General features: G+C 34.8%; 3 protein-coding genes and 1 pseudogene across 3 annotated transcripts; 1 reads left to right on the plus strand and 3 right to left on the minus strand.

Moving 5' to 3' along the window:
* Window positions 1-1596: 1596 nt before the first annotated feature.
* On the minus strand, window positions 1597-14021 carry LOC140829576 (uncharacterized; annotated as a pseudogene).
* On the minus strand, window positions 3166-7156 carry LOC140829640 (uncharacterized). The gene is made up of 9 exons (XM_073192947.1): window positions 7013-7156; window positions 5291-5450; window positions 4923-5182; window positions 4650-4853; window positions 4476-4568; window positions 4075-4182; window positions 3916-4001; window positions 3487-3835; window positions 3166-3415 (listed from the first exon to the last, which is right to left on the minus strand). Exons 3-9 carry the CDS (start codon window positions 5124-5126, stop codon window positions 3311-3313), a joined length of 1149 nt encoding a protein of 382 aa, XP_073049048.1. The 5' UTR covers window positions 5127-5182; window positions 5291-5450; window positions 7013-7156; the 3' UTR covers window positions 3166-3310.
* LOC140830400 (uncharacterized) lies at window positions 7983-12680 on the minus strand. The gene is made up of 4 exons (XM_073193670.1): window positions 9313-12680; window positions 9118-9226; window positions 8366-9025; window positions 7983-8269 (listed from the first exon to the last, which is right to left on the minus strand). Exons 1-3 carry the CDS (start codon window positions 11919-11921, stop codon window positions 8372-8374), a joined length of 3372 nt encoding a protein of 1123 aa, XP_073049771.1. The 5' UTR covers window positions 11922-12680; the 3' UTR covers window positions 7983-8269; window positions 8366-8371.
* A 2055-nt stretch (window positions 14022-16076) lies between the features above and the next one.
* On the plus strand, window positions 16077-20136 carry LOC140830401 (type I inositol polyphosphate 5-phosphatase 4-like). The gene is made up of 10 exons (XM_073193671.1): window positions 16077-16878; window positions 16971-17058; window positions 17296-17364; window positions 17508-17589; window positions 17693-17797; window positions 17874-18483; window positions 18550-18743; window positions 18863-18971; window positions 19050-19198; window positions 19344-20136. The coding sequence occupies exons 1-10, from the start codon at window positions 16849-16851 to the stop codon at window positions 19600-19602; spliced, it is 1695 nt and encodes a 564-aa protein (XP_073049772.1). The 5' UTR covers window positions 16077-16848; the 3' UTR covers window positions 19603-20136.
* Window positions 20137-20936: the final 800 nt, after the last annotated feature.

Genomic DNA, 20936 nt, shown 5'->3' on the forward strand with positions numbered 1-20936 from the left:
CGGGATTGAACAAAAAGTAATAACTATTAGTAATTGTGAGTAAGCTTTTAAAAATGAAAATGAAGTAATGTTGTCGTTTTGGGGTTTTAAAGATGGAAATGTGTATGAGATTCTTTTAATCTATACCCAAAAATTTTGAGTTGTTTAGTCAAATTTTAATTAATGGATTTGAATAATAATAATAATAATAAAATAACAATAAATAAATAAATAAAACCATTTAGTCTGGCAAAATTTTTGACATATATAAATACTTTTTCTTGAACTACGTAATGTCTAAAAGAGTTGAAATAAAATAAATAAAAATGCTTCTAAATATATTTACTTAACAAAAGAAAAAAAATTAAAATTTACAAACTTGACACTTGTATTTCAAAGTCACAACAAGCGTCAAGAATATGTGACTAATTCTTCTACATTCTTGCCTATAAATAGGCATCAGGTTTTTGTCATAAAATAAACTGTAATTCGGAAGTTTTAGAGGGAAAATGGAGAGAGGAACGAGAGCAAGAAAAAAATAACAAAATAGGAAAAAATGATGGAAAAATAGTATATCATTTCCAAAAATTCAGAAAATTTAAACGAAACTCTTGTTTCATCCAGAAATTAACTGTATAGGAGTTGTATCAAAATCATTAATCTATTTTGCATAGATAATCAAGATTTACTAAAAACAGTATCCGAAAAAATCTAAAAGTTGATTTTTAAATCAGCTGCTTTTAGCTTATATTTCTCTTCTTCTTGAACTATTTGCAGTGTGATTTTAACATAAAATTTGTTCAAAATGTTTCCTATCTTACAAATGTGTCGGTCGATCATCCTCATAGTCAGCAGAAAACTATTTTGAATGACCGAAATAAGCCAAATAATAATATTTATTTTTCAAAATCTGGGTAAAATCCATCATGAATTTAAAAACAATATCAATACAAAAGTTGTAGATCTCGATGAGACGAAACCACTGTAAAAATTTCATTGGCGCATGACCATCGGAGCAGCCACATACGTAGCTCCAATTCGGCGGTTTCTGAAGGCCGAATTGCTGCACTATTTTTAGACATTTTCAGAAAGTTTAGTAATTTTTGGGCATGTAATTTAATTACTATAAATTTTTAAAAATTTATTCAAAATTATCCGGTGTGAGTTTTGTTCAAAAATGAATTTAAACTTTTTTTTACCACACTACCAGTTCTAATCAATGTAAAATAACTCAAATTATATTTATAGAAAATTATCTTTGTTTGGATTGAAACCAAGACGAAAAAATAAGCTATCGAGGTAAGTCTCCTACAATGAGTTCGTTGTCGGTTTTTCTTCGGTTATGTTCTTATGGTATTCAGCCTAGAATTTACATTAAAGCTTCATAAACTACCAATTTATTCATATATATTGCATGATATTATGTATTTCACATTATATTAATCGAATTGTTCTAATTGATTGAATGAAAGTCTGGAGCCTTGAACAACAAAGTGAGCCCAATGAACAATGAGTTTAAACCTTGGTATACGATTCATTTGAACAAATGTGACTTCAGTCCAAAAATGTCAGCTCACCTTAGCTCGTAAATGATTGATTGTATGAATCTTATTTGACTTCGAACTTTTTGGGATGCATGATGTGTTTCAGAATTTATCTTTCATCAATATATTTGAGCTTTATTTGAACTTTAATCTGCGAGTGGTTCTTTTACACATTATACATTCATGTTTCTCTATTCCGGTGTTCCCCTTCAAATTAGATACTAGATAATTGCTTAAAAAGTCAATATAGCTTGATCGCCTCGTCCCATTTAGAACTCGGTGTCAGTTAGGGATGTAAACGATTCAAACCAAGCCGAACAGTATCAGGCTTGAGCTTGGCTCGTTTAAGATTAATTCAAGCTCAAGCTCGAGCTCGAGCTTGATTCGAGCTTTTATAATCTGGCTTGAGATTGGCTCGTTTAAGATTGATAGAGCTCGAGCTCAAGCTCGAGCTTTTATCATCAGGCTAGAATTCGACTTGTCTTGAAATTACTAAGCTTGTGAAAAGCTCGAGTTCGACTCGTTAAAAGCTCGTTTATCATGTTAATCAAGCCGGGCTCGAGCTTGGTTTATTAATAGCTCGTTTATCATATTTAACAAGCCTGACTTGAGCTCGGCTCTTTTTCGAGCTCGTAAAACATACAATTGAGCTCGAATTTGAGCTTGATTCGAGCTTGTTAAAATTAAATATATCTATGAACTAATTTTATAGTAGACATAAAAGTTTAACTTTTATTATTACTAATATTTTTATTTGTCAACTCAACAAATGAGTCAAGCTCGAGCTTACGAGCCACATATACGAGCCGAGTTCGAGCTCGCGAGCCTATTAACGAACATGTTTGCGAGCTCACGAGCCGAATACGCATAGGCTTGAGTTTGGTTTGATTAAGTTGTCGAGCTCAAAATCGAGCTTGAGCTTGGTTTGATATGATTAATAAACGAACTCAAACAAACTTTTTATCGAGCCGAGCACTACAAAAAAACATGTGTTGTAGAACCGGTTTATAGGACTATCTGAAGTGGTTTATCACCGCTTCGATTTTATTCGAAGCGGTTTATGTACCGACTCCATTTCGTCCGCTCTTAGCGTCTATTGCACCGTAACCACAGCCGGTGGTGAAGCAATAGAAACCGGTCCTAAAGACTGTTATTGCAGCGGTTTAGAACCACTCCTGTAAGAGGAAACACAAGCGGTGATGTATAACCGCTGGTGCTGAAGTTCGTGTGAAGCGGTACAACACCGCTCTAAAAAGTGGCAACACAAGTGGCTAGTAACCGTTTGTGGTCCATTTAGTTTGAAGCGGTTTGTAACCGTTTGTGGTCCATTTATGTTGAAGCGGTATATAAACGCTTCTACAAGTAGCAACACAAGCGGTTTTTCACCACTTGTGTTGCGTATTGTTTTTTGCAGCGGTTGGGATCAGAATGAAAAGACCCGCTCTGGTTACTTTGCTCTCGAGGCGATATAGGAGCGGTTAAGTAACGCTTGTAAATGCAATACATTTTTATTTGTAAGAGCGGTTGCAAACCAATTCATAAGTATTTAAAAAAAATTCCAAATTATTATATTTATTTCCTTCTACACAAGAAAATGAAAAAAAAACATGATACATATAAAATAAATAACTCGAAATCAACAAAAACATTTGTCATTTACTGGGAAACCAAACAAAATCCACAAATAAATATCTAAGTTTGCAGAAACATGAAATTCTAAAAAAAAAAAAAAAATACTGATGATTGCAAACGAAAGCTAAAACTAAAGTATGTTTTTTCTTAAATATCTAATCACCAGATGAACTTTCTGGAGGAGTTCTGCTATCATTTTCTCTTTCATTGGATGTGGCATAAATGTGTTTCTGAATGATGTTTGTCATTACAGCTGCCATCTGTAAAAATAAATCGAAATTATCATCAAGCAACCAATTTTTTCATTTGATATTTTATAACATGTAAATACCTGTGTTGGTAACAATTCATGCCCACTAGACCCTCCATGTATCATACTCTGCATAACCCGTGTACAACTTTCGAATTGATCTTGCATTTGTCTCATTTTCTCCATTTCTGTCTGTAGTTGTGCTTTTTGCGCCTCCATTTCTGCTCGCAACTGCGATTCACGCATCTCCATATCTTTCTTCATTTGTTCTTGCATTTCTTTGAATTTATTTGTCATCTCCAAAGTAGAATGATAGTTTTGCCTATTGTAGAATGAGCTTCGCCTGCATTGTTCAGGGAAGACTTGGCTAGGCAGTGCTCCTGCTCCCAGACATCGAACTCGGCCAGAATGCTCGGTTCCAAATACATCACTGCATAAAACTTATAATTAGTACACATATTTTGTAATAACATTAACAAAAATAATATGAAACTTTAAAGAAAATATAACCGAAATGCATCCTCATGCACTTCTATTGCTTGTGTCCCCTCAGCCATGTCTTGTAAGCGAGTTTGAACAGCCTCATCCAACAAATTCTAACAAACAAAACGTCAAGTAAACGAAAAATTTATTCAAAACTCATTATATAAAATTGTAACTAATTAGCACCTCATAGCGTATGGCTTCAGCATCAACTGGAGCACCTCCTTTCTTTTTACTACTCCGACTCAAATGCATTATTTCGATGCGAGTCGGCTTCCTACCATTCTCTTTCAACTAATAGAAAAACAATATCATATATACAAAAAATATGACTGCTGAAATTTTACAAACAACAAAACTTATACTCTTAATTCACACATTCACAAACAACAAAATAAATGATAAGAAAAACTAGAATCGATCATTAACAACATATCTTTAAATTTTAACTACATCATATATAATTATTAATCTATATTTACAACACCATAAAAGCATATAACACTAGTTATCTATAACATCAAAGTTCAAATAACAAATAGGTAATATGAGACTTTTTGCAAAGAAAAATATAGGTTAATGCTTACAAATTTGTCTTCCAGAGAAGGGATGCTCGTTCGTCCCTGTGCATGAGTTCCTTTTTTATTTTTTCCATTTTCTCGATTTATTTTAGAACTTTTCTGAAAAAAAAAATTATGTTTTAATATGAATATCCATAAAAATATATACACATATATTTAATAATAAATATTCATGATTACCTCAGTAGCCTTCCAGTACACACATAATCTTTCCCAAACTTCTGTAGCCAACCCATGAGGAATAGGGCGAATGGACACAAGCTCCTCTAATGGGATATTGGAGTCATAAGATGTAGCTTTAACTTCGGTCCTCCATCGCCTCCATGCAACCCCCATCATTTGCATCACAAAATCTTGATGTTGATCGGAGATTATGAATCGTGCCTATAAACATAAACATAAATATGTTAATGTTTGAAGCTCATGTGTGATATTAAGTAGTTCTCAACTTACAATAACAAGTTTCCATGCCTCCTCCAACCGATGCTTTGGAACTTTTCTCCAGTCTAAATAATCAAGGGGCAACAAAACTCCATTCCGAGCTATTGTCCCCACATAATTTGCCAGTACCGATTGTAAATCTCCATAAGGTTGGCCTCTTTCATTAAACGTTACATGTAACAAATCATCATGATGCAATGCATGAACATCCTTCATTACAGTTCTCCCACGTCTATTCGGCGGCCTCTGTGAAGGCAACACTTCATTTTCGCCTGATAAATATATATATATATATATAGATATATATATATATATTTGCAAATTATGATTGTTATTTGGTGCTTTAAATTAATCATATGTAGTAAAAATATATTTCCAACCTTCCTCATGGAACTCCTCGTCATCTTGTTGTGATTCCAGTGCATTGTTTTGGGTCTCCGGTGGTGAATGTGATGTTATGTCTTGTGATCCAACTTCATCGTCACACCTGTTATTTGATTCTTGTCCCCTAGATCGCTTTCTGATATTCTTAATCAACTTCTGAAGTCTTTTGTTTGTCATTTTTCATATGTACTTGAGAATAATAATAATATAAAATTACAACAGTCAAGAAGATGGTTAAAATATAAAGAAGACCATAATTTGCATAGTATGAGTTTACAATGAATACTAAAAGAACCAGTTGCAATGAAAAACAAAAATAGTATATGGTCTACCTTTGATTCTCAATTCAATTTTGACGCATGGGCCACAGTATACTAAAAGAACCAGTTTGACGCATGGGCCACAGTATATGTTTCCTGCCGAAATTGTAATTGCGGTTTACTTCATATCTAAGGATTAGGCATGAATGGCTCCAAAGACCCCCAAGTTCTCCCGACTTTCAATTTAACCGGCTAAGGAACTGCAGAAACAATTTATTTAACCATCGTAAACACACACCTTTAATATTAGCTAAAATCAGTACACCACATGTGAACCTATGACTTGAGAATGAGAACTCAATAACTAGTAAAAAATGAAGCAACAGTGTAAATACTAGTTCAAGTTCATATTTCCAAAACCAATGCACAGAAGTTGAACCTAGTTGCTGGGAAAAATAGATGAAAAGCGACAACAAAGGAAGTATCGACCAAGAAGGACAGTGTAAGAAGAATCTCGGGATTGTCATGGTATGTATGATTTCCAACGACAAATTACCATAAATACATGTTAACCATACCAAGAAGCGACACAGCCCTTTCCATGCATGTTTGAAATAACAGCCCAGCTTCCTTAACAACTGAAGAATCGGATTCCAGGACTAGTTCATCATGTACCTGAAACGAAAGTTAGAAGGTTAACTTTTCTTGATTCTTCAGAAAGCTGAACAGGCTTATAGAACCAACATCATTATTGACTTTATTAACAGAAGTAATACATCTAAGTTTTGCAGAGATGACTTGTTACAACATGAACTAATACCCTTAACCAACATATTGTCGCTTATGAAAAACGTTAAATATATGCCATGTCCAAGGCAAAGTAAAATTGCACGTCAGGTGAGATTTATGGCAAACAAGAATGTAAAATTGGGAAGAGATTAGAATCAAAACCCAAATAGGGTATAAGAATGTCCCCAAATTAGTCTTCAGCTGTTTTGACCAAAACTCATCTTCTACAGCACTTTCTAAGTTGTTGTGCACACATACTCCAGTTGTACTTCATCATATTTTTTATAGCTACGAATATTAAAAAGGAATCAATATGATAACCTCAGACTGAAAAGGTTATTCCTTGAACAAAAATAATAACAACTAAACCAAAAGACACTTAGTAAAAGAATGATTCAACTATAACTTTCTTACGACTACATAGTGGAAGGATGCTACTATTGGAGGTAGGAAGCCTAAGAAAGACCAAGAAAACACAAGGGAAATTCAGAAGCTACTGGAAACTTTACACCCTCAGAAATTCAGAAGCGATTGAAAACTTTACACACTCGGAAACAAGAACGTTTCCATTAAATAATGAAAACAAAGAACAAAAACAATATTAAAATAACCACCATCAAAATCCTTAGCAGAATAAAATAAATTTTACGGCAAGGGAAGAGAATTTACCTCCAGAACAAGATTTTCTAAACGATTGCAACTCGGTATAGGGCATAGATTTTCTTCTACACTAGATGGGAAAAAATCGATCGTCGGGTCACAAGATGGGGAAAATCGATTGTGAGGGCGGGAGTGAAAAAAATAGCGGGATTCTGAAACAATCTATCGGTTTGTACGCTTTGTTTTCTTTTTAATTAAGCCTCCTAATTTTCTTTTTAATTAAGACAAGTAGATTAAAACAATAACTCCTATCAATGATGTAAATGCTTATTTACATCATATTGGATATTCTCTTGTTCTTTATTAATAATTAATATTTATTTTCATAAATTCAAATTTGATTGATCATGACAAAAAAATTAGCACGTGTCAATTGCTTAGGGAGAGAGAAGTTCTAGGATAAGTTAATTAATTTATAATATAAAACTATCTTATTTCAAGAAAATATATGTAAATTTCAGATTTTTTTAAAAATTATTAATAATAGTTCACTAATTTTTCATACAAAAATTGATAGAATGTATTCCTACACAATAGGATTTTCTCGTACATTTCTCTTTTGTAATTTAAAATTAAGTCTACTACATTATTAATTAGTGGTAATTATTTTTAACAAACTAAATATAAAAAACAACAAATATTGTTTGAACAAGTGAATAATAGAAAGCTTGTTGTATATGCCCTCGAGGATTGATAATATATAAGAAAAATTATATATATAATAAACAACTAATGCGATTTGGAGAAGTAAGTAATTGAAAACTTATGGTATGCCTCGTCGATTGATAATATAAAAGCATATTTTATGTACATGATCCCAACATTTATTTATTTAAAATTTGTACAATTAATTTGAATATACATTTAATTTAACATTAATTAACCATGAAACGAGAAAAAAAAATCAAAAGATAAAAATGGATGCACATCATTAATCAACTGTCCACTACAAATTTGGAACAATTTTACAGGGGATAAAAACAATTTCAATATTCCAAAAAGAGAAATGTGGTCCTGTCATGAATACAGTATTTATGTAGCAAATACGAATATGCAGTTCAATTTAGAGACTTGAAAGATAAAACAAAACAACTAGAACGAAGTGATCACAAAATAAAGGGAAACAAACCAAATTATTAAAGAAAAAAAATACTGAAGCCTTAAGTGGTTGAATAATCACATTCCTTATTGATAATAAAAAATATATACTGAATAAAAGCATAACCCCTGGCGTTAAGTTGTCTCTTTATCTGGAATCAAGCTTATCTGAAACTCAAACATATAAGGTCATGGAGTTATAATTAAAGAATATTAATAATAATTAAAACAGAGGCCAATTTACCAGAAGACATGTAAACTAACCTCCCCTTATTCTTCATCAGATTCATGGATCACAATAGGCATGCCATCAACGGTTGAGCCATCTACATCATTTCTTGTTAACTCAATGTCTATAGTGTTTACGTCATCCAACAAAAATTCGACATCTGAAAAATTGTTAGGAATGAATTGAATTGTATCAATATCATCTTCATTGCCCATGTTGTATGTGTCTCTTGGTGTGTAGCGAATAACAGAATGCCAATCTTCTTCTTTTGGATCACGAACATAATAAATCATTTGAGCTTGCGAAGCCAAAATAAAAGGTTCATGCTCTTCTCGTTCTCCTGTATGTATCAAACGCGAAAAATTCACCATCGTAAATCCTAAAGGATCAATTTTCATTCCAACAGTAGTATTAACCCAATCGCATCGGAACAAAACTATTCGTCCATGACCACTGTAATCAAGTGAGATAACATCAGTTAACCGTCCATAATAGGTTGACTCGTTATCGTCATTATCATGCATCGACGGCACCATGACTCCACTATTCTGCGTTTTTTTGTTTCTTTCGGATTCTACTGTGCGAAATGCAAAACCATTCACATTGAAACCATGATAACTAAATGCTACAGGATTTGGACCACGTGCAAGTGCCCTTAGAGTGAAGTCATCAATTCGTTCATTTGCCCGATCAACCTATAATACATACACAAACACAATTTTGATATTAATATTTTCAAAATAATAATCACTCTATTTACCAATAAATCAATCGATATCTTACTTACTCTTTTAGCAAACCATTCTGGAAATTGCATTCGAACCATATCATCCAACTGAAAGTTAGTTGGACGATGACCATATCTATGCTTTCTCTTCAATTCGTCTCTTAATTCTCTATTCCACCACAACATTGATGATTAGAAAATAGTAGTATTGACAAAACAATAAAATTTAAATTACATTTCCAAAATAATACTTACTCACGATATGATTGTAGAGCTGTGCAATTAGAAAGGATATATCTGTGAGCTTGGCTCAGAGTTTTGCTGTCCAAAGTAACTATTTGACGCTTTTTTGTAGCTCGTCCTATTTGTGGAAACAATGGTAGTAAAGGATACTCATTATCGGGGGTCTCCTGGTGTCTTGCGTCTTTATTGCCAAACGAGTTCGTACACTCTAAATAACGAGAACAAAACACAACGCATTCATCTGCTAAGTATGCCTCTGCAATATTGGCCTCGGGTCGTGCTTTGTTTCTAACAAAATTTTTTAGTTTTCCAAGATATCTTTCTATTGGATACATCCACCGATAAGGCACAGGCCCAGCTACTCTTGCTTCATATGCCAAATGTACCACCAAATGCACCATTATTGTGAAAAATGATGGTGGAAAAATTCTTTCTAACTGACATAAAACCAATACAATCCCTTCTTCAGCCTTTTTTAACTCATCTTCTCGTAAGGACTTTGCACACACTGCTCTGAAATACTCACACAAAACAATTAATGGTGCAGTTACCTTTTTTGATAACACACGACGAAGAGCTATTGGAAGAAATTGTTCCATTATGACATGACAATCATGGCTTTTTAGACCCATAATCTTACAACGTCCAACATCAACACATTTTGAAATATCGGATGACATACCATCAGGGACACGAATATCTTTCAACACTGAACAAAACAACTTTTTTTCAGCTTTGCTCATACAATAACATGCAGGGGGTAAATATTCTGTGCCATCTGGTTGTGGTTGTGGCCATAATTGTTTCATAATACCCAATATTTTCAAATCTCTGCGTGCGGCAGCGTTATCTTTACTCTTGCTAGAATCATCTAAAAGTGTTCCAAGGATATTATCACAAACATTTTTCTCAATATGCATTGGATCTAAATTATGTCTTATCAAATTAAACTCCCAATAAGGCAAAGTGAAAAAAATGCTTTGTTTCCTCCACATTTGTTCAGTGGAACCTGTTTTTGCTCGCACAGATGGTTTCGATATGTTACTCTTACCAAATACCACATTCCGATTTTGGGTCATTCCTATAACATCAGATCCTGACAATGGTTTCAAATCTAACTCACGTTGCTCTGGCTTGCCATAACTCGTCATAGTTCGGATTTTTGCATCTGCCGGTAAGAAGCGGCGATGCCCTCTAAATGACCATTTCCTTCCATTATTCAAGTATACCGCATCTGTCTTATCAGCACATGTTGGACAAGCATTCTTGGCATATGTGTTCCAACCAGATAAACATCCCAAACCTGGAAAGTCACTAATTGTCCAAAGCAATGCAGCCCGCATTTGAAACATTTCTTTGTTGGAAGCATCATAAGTGTTAATCCCATTTTCCCATAAGTCTTTCAATTCAGCAAACAAGGGACGTAAATATACATCAATATCATTTCCAGGTGCTTTGGGTCCTGGAATTAAGGTGGATAGAATAATTGAATGAGGTTTCATTGATTCCCAAGGTGGCAAATTGTAAGGCATTAGAACAACAGGCCATGTACTGTGTGACGTACTTTGATTTTTAAATGGATTAAACCCATCGCTGGCGAGTCCCAAACGAACGTTTCTAGGATCTGCACCAAAATCAACGTGCCGCTCATCAAATGTCTTCCACGCTGGCGAATCAGCCGGATGCCTTAAAATTCCATCTGAAACCCGTTTCTTAGAATGCCATTGCATATTTTCAGATGTCTTAGATGACATGAATAATCGTTGTAATCTTGGTTTCAATGGAAAATACCAAAAAACCTTGGCTGGAGTTTTCACCTGTAGATTTTTCTTTCCGAGTTTGCGTGACTTCTTCGGTTGTTTGTGCATGTTTTTCCACCTTGAAAGGTTACATACTCTGCAAGATTGTTCATTAGCATCATTGCCCCAATAAATCATGCAATCATTCGGACAAGCATGTATTTTTTCGTAGTGAAGTCCCAAATTAGAAATTAATTTCTTCGCTTCATAAAATGAATTTGGTACTTGTGCTTCAGGTGGCAGTACTCGTCGAAGAAAATCCAATAATGCTGTAAAGGACTTATCACTCCATTTTCCACTCACTTTCAACTGAAATAACTCAACAAGAAATGTCAGTTTAGAAAAATCAGTGCATCCAGCATATAACGGTTGTTTCCCTTCTTCTACCAATTTATAGAATTCTTCCACATTAGACTGCATCGGTGTACGACTTGTCGATGCAGTAGTGTAATTTTCATTCCTCATGGGTGATCCTTCAGACATCCCAAATACATCATGTAATGTTTCTTGTCCCATTGATTCATGGTTAACTATATCATAAACTTCTCCTGAGGCATGAATCTCATCTCTCATGTTATCATGAGATTGCACAATCAACTTTTCACCATGAAAATTCCAAATACGATAATCTTGTAAAATGCCGTTTATCATCAAATGTTCATATACTGTCTCACGATCATGATTCAATGAGTTGATGCATTTACGACAAGGACACGGTTTCGTTACTTCATCACTCGTGTTAGCAAATGCATAACGTAAAAAATTTCGGATTCCCACCTGATACTCAAGACTGCCACGAGGATAATCCATCCATGCCTTCATTGTTTGAACCTATAATATAACTCAAACATAATCAATTTCACTATTGTACAATCTTAAAACATTAAAATAGTTCAACATATAGGTATGTGAGGAAATAAAATTTCAAACACATTTTCTTTTAGTCATTTCAACAAACATATTAGATACAGATGTTTAAACTTGATTTGAATGTATTCAAAAATCATTTATATAAAAAATTTAATAATCTAAAACATCAAAAAGTAAAATATTTGCCAAAACTGACAATATATCTATCAACCCCACTCTTGATTAATCTACCAATAAAACATAATATAATCTAAAAAATCAGGATTTCAAGAAAAAAAATTGATTAATTTTTCTAAATAAGTAGAGAAATTACCTAAAAATGACAAGCACAATTCCAATGTGGACTTGGTGGCCGCCGATCGAATCAATGAAATATGTGAGGTAAATGTTTAAATTAGCATGCAATTTTGCTTGCGTTTCTTAAAATGATTCGATCGCTTCTCGACCGCTTCAAAATAAAACTCGATTACGTTTTGTTTAAAATAAAATTCTGCTTACGTTTTGTTTAAATTAGCATTTCAGCTTATGTATTAGTTTTAGGAGCGGTTTCAACCGCTTCAAAATTCCAAATACGATAATCTTGTAAAATACTCGTTAGGTGCGGTTAGTAAACCGATTGCATATAACCGATTCTGAATGCACTAAATAGAAACGGTCTGGTGAACCCGCTTCAAATGAATTTCTATTAAAGCGGATAATAGAAAACCGCTTCTAAACCCTTCCTCTGTTGCTGCGGTTACGAAACCGCATCCAACAACCGCTTCGGAATGCACTAAATGGAAGCGGTCAACTACAACCGCTTCTGCAGAACCTCTATTGAATCGGATAATGATAGACCGCCTCGAACACGTTACGTATTCGAGGCGGTTACTTAACCGCTTCTAAATAATCGGTTCTAAAACAACTATTTTTTTGTAGTGGAGCTCCGAATAGCTCGCGAACGGTTTGATTCGTTATCTTTGCCGTTATTGTCGTCAATGCATTTTCTATCATGTACTTTTGTATATGTCATTGTGTTTTATGTGGAAAAGAATTATCTTCAGGTCCAAATGTGCCTCGTGATGAGGAGGAACTTTTCAAGCATTTCTTCACTAGCTCGGCTCCCTTCTCACTTTTCGCACCCTCTATTTTCAACCTCACGTCTGGCAAAGCTTGATAAATCGGCAGCGCCAGAGAGTCATACAACTTCAGGTGCAGACTCCTCACACCATTCCACTTCTTTGGCACCTTCTCAATATCCCCCACAATCGCATCCGGCCCATTGACCGCAACTTCATCCTTTTCCATCGACACTTTTCCGACCTTCACCACACAACATGTCCCGGTCCTCATGTACAGTAACGCACTTCCCAAAGCCCTCTCCACTTGAAACTTCAAGTTTTTCTTACTCAAATCCACCCCCAAAGGCAGCTTCTTTTTCTTGAAAAACTCCTTACCTATCAATTTGGGCAGCAAGTGAACAACCCTTTTGTTTACCAGGAATAAGTCATAGCTATCACAAAGCTTCCTTCTTGCTTCAAAAGGCTTGTAATTTGTCTTCAGTCTGGAAATTTTTAGAATTTTTTAGATGGGAATGTTTGTGGGCTACATCAGAACATAAAAATTAGTGGGCTACTAACTAGATAAGTCCAATTAAATATTAGTGGGCTACACCAGAACATAAAAGCCCAGACAATTTTTATTATTACTATTATTATCTTCTTCTTCTTTTTGGTTATTTCAATCATAAATAACTAAATAAACACCTTTCTATGTAGCAAAAAGTTGATTGCGATTGTTACCAGTCAGTCAATGACATACAATATGTACCGTGAATGGTGAAGGGCAAAAGGTTGTTTCTCATTTAGCAATTTGTGAAGATTTTGATTGTAGTCTGATATATATTCTCGTATAAGATAAATTCAAACTCATACATGGAATTTCGATGTAATTGTTACATCGAATATCATATCTATGGTTTTCAGTCCATATTCTGCCCATGCTTCATTCAGTTTATCGCACGGTCAAAGAATTTGCATATACCATACAATGTTCAATAACATTCATGACCATTTTTTGCCCCACATGTATAAGCACATTGCAACTATTTTTTACGCCACATGCTTTTTCAGTGTACTATTGAGTGTACTAGATAAAATCCTATTTTTCAAAAAAAAATCTATGGATTTGAGAGTATCACACTTTTTTAAAAAATTAAATACAATTTAAATACTGATTGGCCTAGTTTTTAAATATTTTTTGTTCACAAAAATACGTGTGAGACATTTTAATTAGTCAATTTTATTAAACAAATCTTCTATTTAGGCCACCTATAAAAAAATATTATTTTTTTATACCAAAAATATTAATTTTTATTGTAGATATAAATATAGTTGACATTTCTTATAAATAAAAATTCACGAGACTGTGTCACGTCCCAATAATTTTTCCAAACATCATAAAAACAAGGTATATAGGCTATTGGTATCGGACATGACATTGATTTGAAACTCGTTCTCACTTCTTCTTCTTCTTCTTCTTTTTTTTTTTTTTTTTTGGTCTTGAATAAGTATTATTATCACATAATTTCAAATACTTATTGATACAATTACTAACTAGTTTAGCAATTTGCTTTTTTGAGTTATTGTTGGGGCCAACCCACATGATGTTATTTCAAGGTACTATATATCTTGATTTAATGGCATACAAGGACTCTTGACTTTCGGGACCCCATGAGTTAATTGATGGACACCTATTTGCATACTTTGTGTGGTTTTATTTTATAATAAATAAATTGAGGTCTCTTCAAATTAATTGTGAAAACTAATTATTCATTACCTAATTCAAAGCCATTGCATGCGACAACTTGTCGAATTAGAGGACTCCTACAAGAATTTTAGAATGTTTGCTTAAACTAGATTTACTCATAGACTTGTCACACACTACAAAATAAAATGAATCCGAATCCCAATCTCATTAATTTTCCAGATATTAAAGCCAAAAGTGGCAATGTTTCATTACGACTTTCCAAAATGGAAGGCACGTCTCTACCAAACAATCCAGCTTAGACTTCTTTATTTAATTACTTCGTCGATTTTATTAAATGGGATGAACAAGAATATGGGATGCCACGAACTTTTTCTATCGTGGATTCTAAGCACCAACAAAAATAATTGAAATTCTTTACAATTTCACATATAATATTTTCAAAAATATAAATTTTAACTTTTATTTGAAAAAAAAATAATTATTCAGTAAGTGCTTTACTAGTAACTACTGTCAACTCTCTTTTTGTATTTGAATATTATATTTGTAAAAAAAAAAAATGGAGCTATATTTGGCTTGGAAGCAGCATGATTAGACTTGTTTGACACCCCATTATTGAGACAAGAAAGGAGTCTATTATTACTAGAGGATGCTTCACTAAATATTGTTTGCCTTTTGGGTCTTGCTAAAGACTATGTCAATAGGGAACTAATTTAGGCTTATATATTCTCTCTAACATCATTACTTTAATCCTAGGAATTATTAAACTAATCCGAGACTTGATTGCAAATCATGTGTTTGGGCATTTGTAGCATGTGGACATGAGAATATTCAACTAAAATTTTACATCATGGAGAATATAATCCCAAAAAAAAAGTATTTTATTTTAAACTTTATGATATACATTCACTCAAATGAAAGTTTATTTAAATCCCTCGAGACAGGTGTATGTGTATATATTGTGGCTAAACACTGCCTACAAATTCCCTAATCGGCCTAAATTAGATCCTACATTAAGGTGAATTTAATTGGTAATACCCGGAAATGGTCGGACAAAACAATCTTAAAAATCCGTGTGTTTGGACCTTAAAAGAAGGTGTAATCTGCTTGGAAACAGAGCTTTCATAGTGTTCTAACATATAGATCTCCGGCATGCAAAATACCATTCCATGCACTAAATATTCCAATTTATCAAAACCCGATAAAGTTATTGAAAGATTTCTCAAGATTCACAATCGGGAACGAATATTTTTCAGCCAAAAGACAAAAGATAGATCACAAGAACATTATGATGAAAAATACATCTTTTTTCTATTCACAATGCTTGAGAAAACAGATTTATTCGAACTCTGATGACACTACCAAAAATATTAATTGGAAAATATAAAACATTTACTGACATTAGCTCTGCTTCTGCATGCTGAATTTATTGATCATATTGAAGACCTTCCCAACTTCCATTGGTGAGTGCGTGCAGCGGCACTGCTCTGAAATCGAAGGACAAAAAGAGTGCGGGCAGCTTGGCGGGGTCCTGTCGTGTGGCTAGCAAAATTCACGGTGCTGTACTGCTATGTCACCCTTATTTTGAGCCAGGCCCCCTTGATTTGCCACCCAAGATACACACACCAAGCGCGTGCCTGTGTGTTTATTTTGTTCCTTTTCTTCAATCCTGCAGTCTTCACTTTATTCTCTTCAAAATTCGATACTTTGCTCTGTGCTCAAACCACAAATCACCCTCTACCATACGACTAAACGCCATATCTCTACATTCTTTCTTGGTCTTTGTTTTCTGCATTGTCCTGTTTCTACATTTAGAATCTGATTTATAAAACCGTTCCCTTGATTTCATTTGTGTACTTGTCGTCAAATAATTGAAACAGAGGCAAAATAACATCTACTGCCTTTTCTCGAATCAAAATGCCACTTGATGGGTTTCCTTTGATTCCATCGATCAAGGAAGATATGCCTTCATTTTCTTAATTTATCAGCTTTTATAATTGGATTGTTATTTTTCATAAAATTTGTTCTTGGAAAGAAACCGAGAATTTCTGACTGGCCGGTGATGAAGGTAGAACAAAGTTTTGATCTTTGTTCATAGAAAATCAGAAGGTGGTAGCGTATGAGGTGGTGAAAAATGAGAGATGGGAACTCAAAGAAAAGCAAGGTTTGATTGTTTGAAACGAATGGGAATTTCTTGAATCTGCTGCTCTATGTATTTGTTTTTAAGATTTATGACACTGGTATTCTGTGGCGAAGGTTTCATGGCCTAAAACACTGGTCAAAAAATGGTTCAACTTCAGGAGCAAGGCCGAGAATTTTCATGCTGATGGCATCATTTATGGAGGTGATTTGCTTTTTTATCTTCTTGTGATACATTAATTTGTTAGTTATATGCGATTAAGGTTCCCATTTTATTTATTTTCAACCCTCAGTCTGCATCTATCACTGTTTGTCTTGCACAGAACAGAAAAAATATTAACTGCAGAGATCTCTGCCGCCATCGATCTGTTAAGATCGCTGATTTGTTACATTCCCAATAATTAATTTTCTAATTCTCAGTAACAAAGTTTTTGCTTTTTAGGTTCTGATGAAGAATGGAGGAACAGTATCTCAGAGAGGGATGCATGCACTCTCAGTAAAAGCCAAACAGGTTAAACTTGTACAACAGTTTCTTTCTTTTGTTTTCGTTTATTTTCTTTAAAGAAGGGTAACAGTACTAGTAGTTAATGTCAAATTAATATATGGAAATCAATTGGCTTAATTCCATTTTTGTTTTCCCTATTGGATTGACAGAGAAATCGAATGAACGAAATTCTGGTCGGCGATGTAAGATTGATCTTGATACCTCCCAAATAATGGATATACAAAACTACAGGTATCTACTTATTTTATCCTTTCTTTAGCACATCGGTTTTAAGTTTCCCATTTTAAAGATCGATATTTGAAATGGTAAGTTCCCGATCATGATATTGGTATAGGATCTTTGTGGCCACATGGAATGTGGCAGGAAAATCGCCACCTGGTTGGCTAAATCTTGAAGAGTGGCTACACACGTCATCTCCTGCTGATATCTATGTTCTAGGGTGAGTTCTTTGTCTAACAATATTGTCCATTTAACTTATGTTGAGTTTATTATTGACGGAAGTTTATCACTTTTAGGTTTCAAGAAATCGTCCCTTTAAATGCTGGTAATGTTTTAGGCTCAGAAGATAATGGTCCTGCTAGGAAGTGGTTAGCACTTATCCATAAAACATTAAGGAGTCATCCCGGAAGCACTGGTGGCCATCAAACACCTTCGCCAGTTCCATGTCCTGTAGTTGAACTGGATGATAATTCTGCAGGGTTAAATAGAGAAAAGGCTTACTCTTTTTCAAATCGACTATCTTTCCAATCATTGAGCCATAGCATGCGAATGCACGATGATGAAATTTCAAAGCCACATACTAGCTTTGATCGTCGATTCAGTGTTTGTGATCGGGTCATTTATGGAAATAGACCAAGCGACTATTATGATCCAAATCTTAAGCGGGACTGTTACTCTGATGAGGAAAATGGGCAGAGTGAAGAGTACTCAACCGTTTCATATAGCGGTTCAATCTCTATGGATAGAGACAGACAAGCTGAGCAGTCAAGGTACTGTTTGATTGCAAGCAAGCAGATGGTAGGTATTTTTCTAACGATATGGATAAAGAGTGATTTAAGAGATGATGTTCGGAATCTCAAGGTGTCTTGTGTTAGCAGAGGACTGATGGGTTATCTTGGGAACAAGGTATGCCACTGTAGCATTATGATTATGGGATTAATGTGAGTGATCTCATAAGATGATATTTTTCAGGGTTCTATTTCGATTAGCATGTCTTTGCACCAAACGAGCTTCTGCTTCGTTTGTAGCCATTTGAGCTCTGGTGAGAAAGATGGTGACGAGCAGCGAAGAAACTCCGATGTCATGGAAATTTTGAGGAAAACAAGGTTTCCAAGAGTTCATGATATGGGAGATGAGAACTCTCCTCAGACAATCCTCGAGCACGAGTAAGATCCATCACTTTGCTAAGATTCATTTTCATAATAACTCGACTTGGAAAATTAGACCACAAGTTGTCTCTGGTTTAAGAAGTTTAAAGATTCAATCTGTTTGTGTTTTCTTTAAGTCGAATCATATGGCTCGGAGACCTGAATTACCGAATTTCCCTCTCAAAACCATATGCAAAGGCCCTGGTGGAGATGCACAACTGGAGGGCCTTGTTAGAAAATGACCAGGCAAGCGAACTCAATTATTTTAGCCGGATTTTATTCAATCCGAGCCATCATTTTACTTTCTTTTTCTTTTTTGAACAGCTTCGGATGGAGCAGAGATACGGGCGTGTATTTACAGGTTGGAAGGAGGGGAGAATATATTTCCCTCCCACATACAAATACTCAAACAACTCGGATAGATATGCTGGGGAAAATACGCGTCCTAAAGAGAAACAAAGAACACCTGCATGGTAATTAATTTTCCATTCTAAAACTAAACGATGTACTATGGCATAAAGTGATTGACCATGGCAAGATGGGTTTTTCGCTTTGCTTTTTTTTTTTATAAATATCTTCCAAACAACCTTAATACGGTATGTTTTTCTTGGATAAAAGGTGTGATCGTATACTGTGGTATGGCCGTGGCCTCCAACAACTATCATACGTCCGTGGAGAGTCTAGATTCTCAGATCATCGACCAGTGTGCAGTATATTTTCGGCAGAAGTCGAGTGTATAAATCGTGCCAGAATGAAGAAAAGCCTTAGTTATTCCAGCTCTAGAATTGAGGTTGAAGAGTTGTTGCCATACTCGAATGAATATGGTCGGATATACTTCAGTGAACCCTCGTTCAAGCACTTCCACGTAGGATCCTAAGTCTGCAATATCCGATACCAAGTTGTCAAATAAGATTGAAAGAGTTTACAGGTGAGAGCCCGAGAGGAACAAACGGCTCCAACAACCAGCGAGCTACTAAAATTCTGAATATCGCCTCCCAGTGCGTCGTTAGGTCCCAAAGGCAATTATGGATGCAAGCTAGTGGCCAAGGAGCCTAGTTTTGGTGCTGAGTATTGATCGATACAACACATCCGTTTTCTTTACATGGCTAACTATTTTGGCAGGCTCGATTCGTGAAGAAGTGCTCGCTATTGCCCTCGACTTCCAGAAAGAACTAGAAAAATTGAGCCGCAGTCAATAATGCTTACAAGTTGCAGTTACATCTTAGAGGTGTAACCTTTGACTTCTTAGAGATTTGCTGTAAATACAACAAAATTACATTGACTGAATTATACTTCTTTTTCCCAGTTTGCATCCCAACAAATGTAGAGCGATTGAGTCTGTGCTCAAATGTAATAAAGATTAAGCGATTTTCTTGTTAGCCAACGGTGTTTTGCTGTCCATTCATGTGACACCATCTTTCAAAAAATTTGAGTTTATACAAGGGAAATATATTTAGAAAATGTCCTTTTCAAAGTACGCAAAACCCATAATTTTTTTCTTCTCTTTTTTAGTCAATGACCAACAATTTTCGTCTTTATGGAAGAAATGGTTAAAAAGTTGCTTGATTAACCAAGTAAAGTAAAGAAGAGGATAGGCCGAGGTGGGTTCGTTTGTGTAAGATTCAGTGAATGTTTAAAGTGAAACATCAAGGGCCCGTTTGGTAGGTAGTATTAACGTGGGATTGATTACTCATACTCTGTTTGGTACAATTTTTACATTTTAGACTGATCACTCCTTTGACAAATTCACTGTTTCTGTAGGAGTGTACATCCATGCTTCTTCGGCTGATTCAAACTATCCACCTACACCCAAGAAGTGAAATCACCCAAATACCCCTGCTTCTAAATACCCCACTTGCATCTTAATCTACTTTACGACTCTCTCGGCAAAGCTTCTTCCTCGATTCGGTGCCCTTGACCGCTGCTCAAGACCTTCGAAACCGACAGTGGATGACCAAAAAGGCACGTGTGGTGCACAGTAAGAAGAACAGGACGTGTGGTGCACAGTAAGAAGAACAGGACGTAGATTTTTTAACGCAAAAAAGCAATGGGAAATAAATTAATAAAAAAAATGAAGGGTATTTTGGTCTATCCATTCGTATCATCATTTTATCTTCCTTCTAAATTTCACACCACACGTGATGTTACATATCTCTTAAATTAACTATCTTCTCATATCAAACATTTATCAATCAGATTAATAATCATTCA

This window comes from Primulina eburnea, chromosome 4, assembly GCF_022965805.1.
Source record: "Primulina eburnea isolate SZY01 chromosome 4, ASM2296580v1, whole genome shotgun sequence".
Taxonomy (NCBI): Eukaryota; Viridiplantae; Streptophyta; class Magnoliopsida; order Lamiales; family Gesneriaceae; genus Primulina; species Primulina eburnea.

What these genes read in the sequence shown, in the direction of transcription:
- LOC140829640 (XM_073192947.1), bottom strand. Translation starts at nt 5,126, where the DNA reads ATGAAGGATGTTCATGCATTGCATCATGATGATTTGTTACATGTAACG. An exon ending in CTTCTCTGGAAGACAAATTT is followed by an intron (nt 4,183 to 4,475) that starts GTAAGCATTAAC and finishes TTTTTCTATTAG; the next exon opens with TTGAAAGAGAATGGTAGGAA. An exon ending in CTGAAGCCATACGCTATGAG is followed by an intron (nt 4,002 to 4,074) that starts GTGCTAATTAGT and finishes TTTGTTTGTTAG; the next exon opens with AATTTGTTGGATGAGGCTGT.
- LOC140830400 (XM_073193670.1), bottom strand. Translation starts at nt 11,921, where the DNA reads ATGAAGGCATGGATGGATTATCCTCGTGGCAGTCTTGAGTATCAGGTG. An exon ending in GCTCTACAATCATATCGTGA is followed by an intron (nt 9,227 to 9,312) that starts GTAAGTATTATT and finishes GTGGTGGAATAG; the next exon opens with AGAATTAAGAGACGAATTGA. An exon ending in CAGAATGGTTTGCTAAAAGA is followed by an intron (nt 9,026 to 9,117) that starts GTAAGTAAGATA and finishes TATGTATTATAG; the next exon opens with GTTGATCGGGCAAATGAACG.
- LOC140830401 (XM_073193671.1), top strand. Translation starts at nt 16,849, where the DNA reads ATGAGAGATGGGAACTCAAAGAAAAGCAAG. An exon ending in GGAACTCAAAGAAAAGCAAG is followed by an intron (nt 16,879 to 16,970) that starts GTTTGATTGTTT and finishes TCTGTGGCGAAG; the next exon opens with GTTTCATGGCCTAAAACACT. An exon ending in AAACAAAGAACACCTGCATG is followed by an intron (nt 19,199 to 19,343) that starts GTAATTAATTTT and finishes CTTGGATAAAAG; the next exon opens with GTGTGATCGTATACTGTGGT.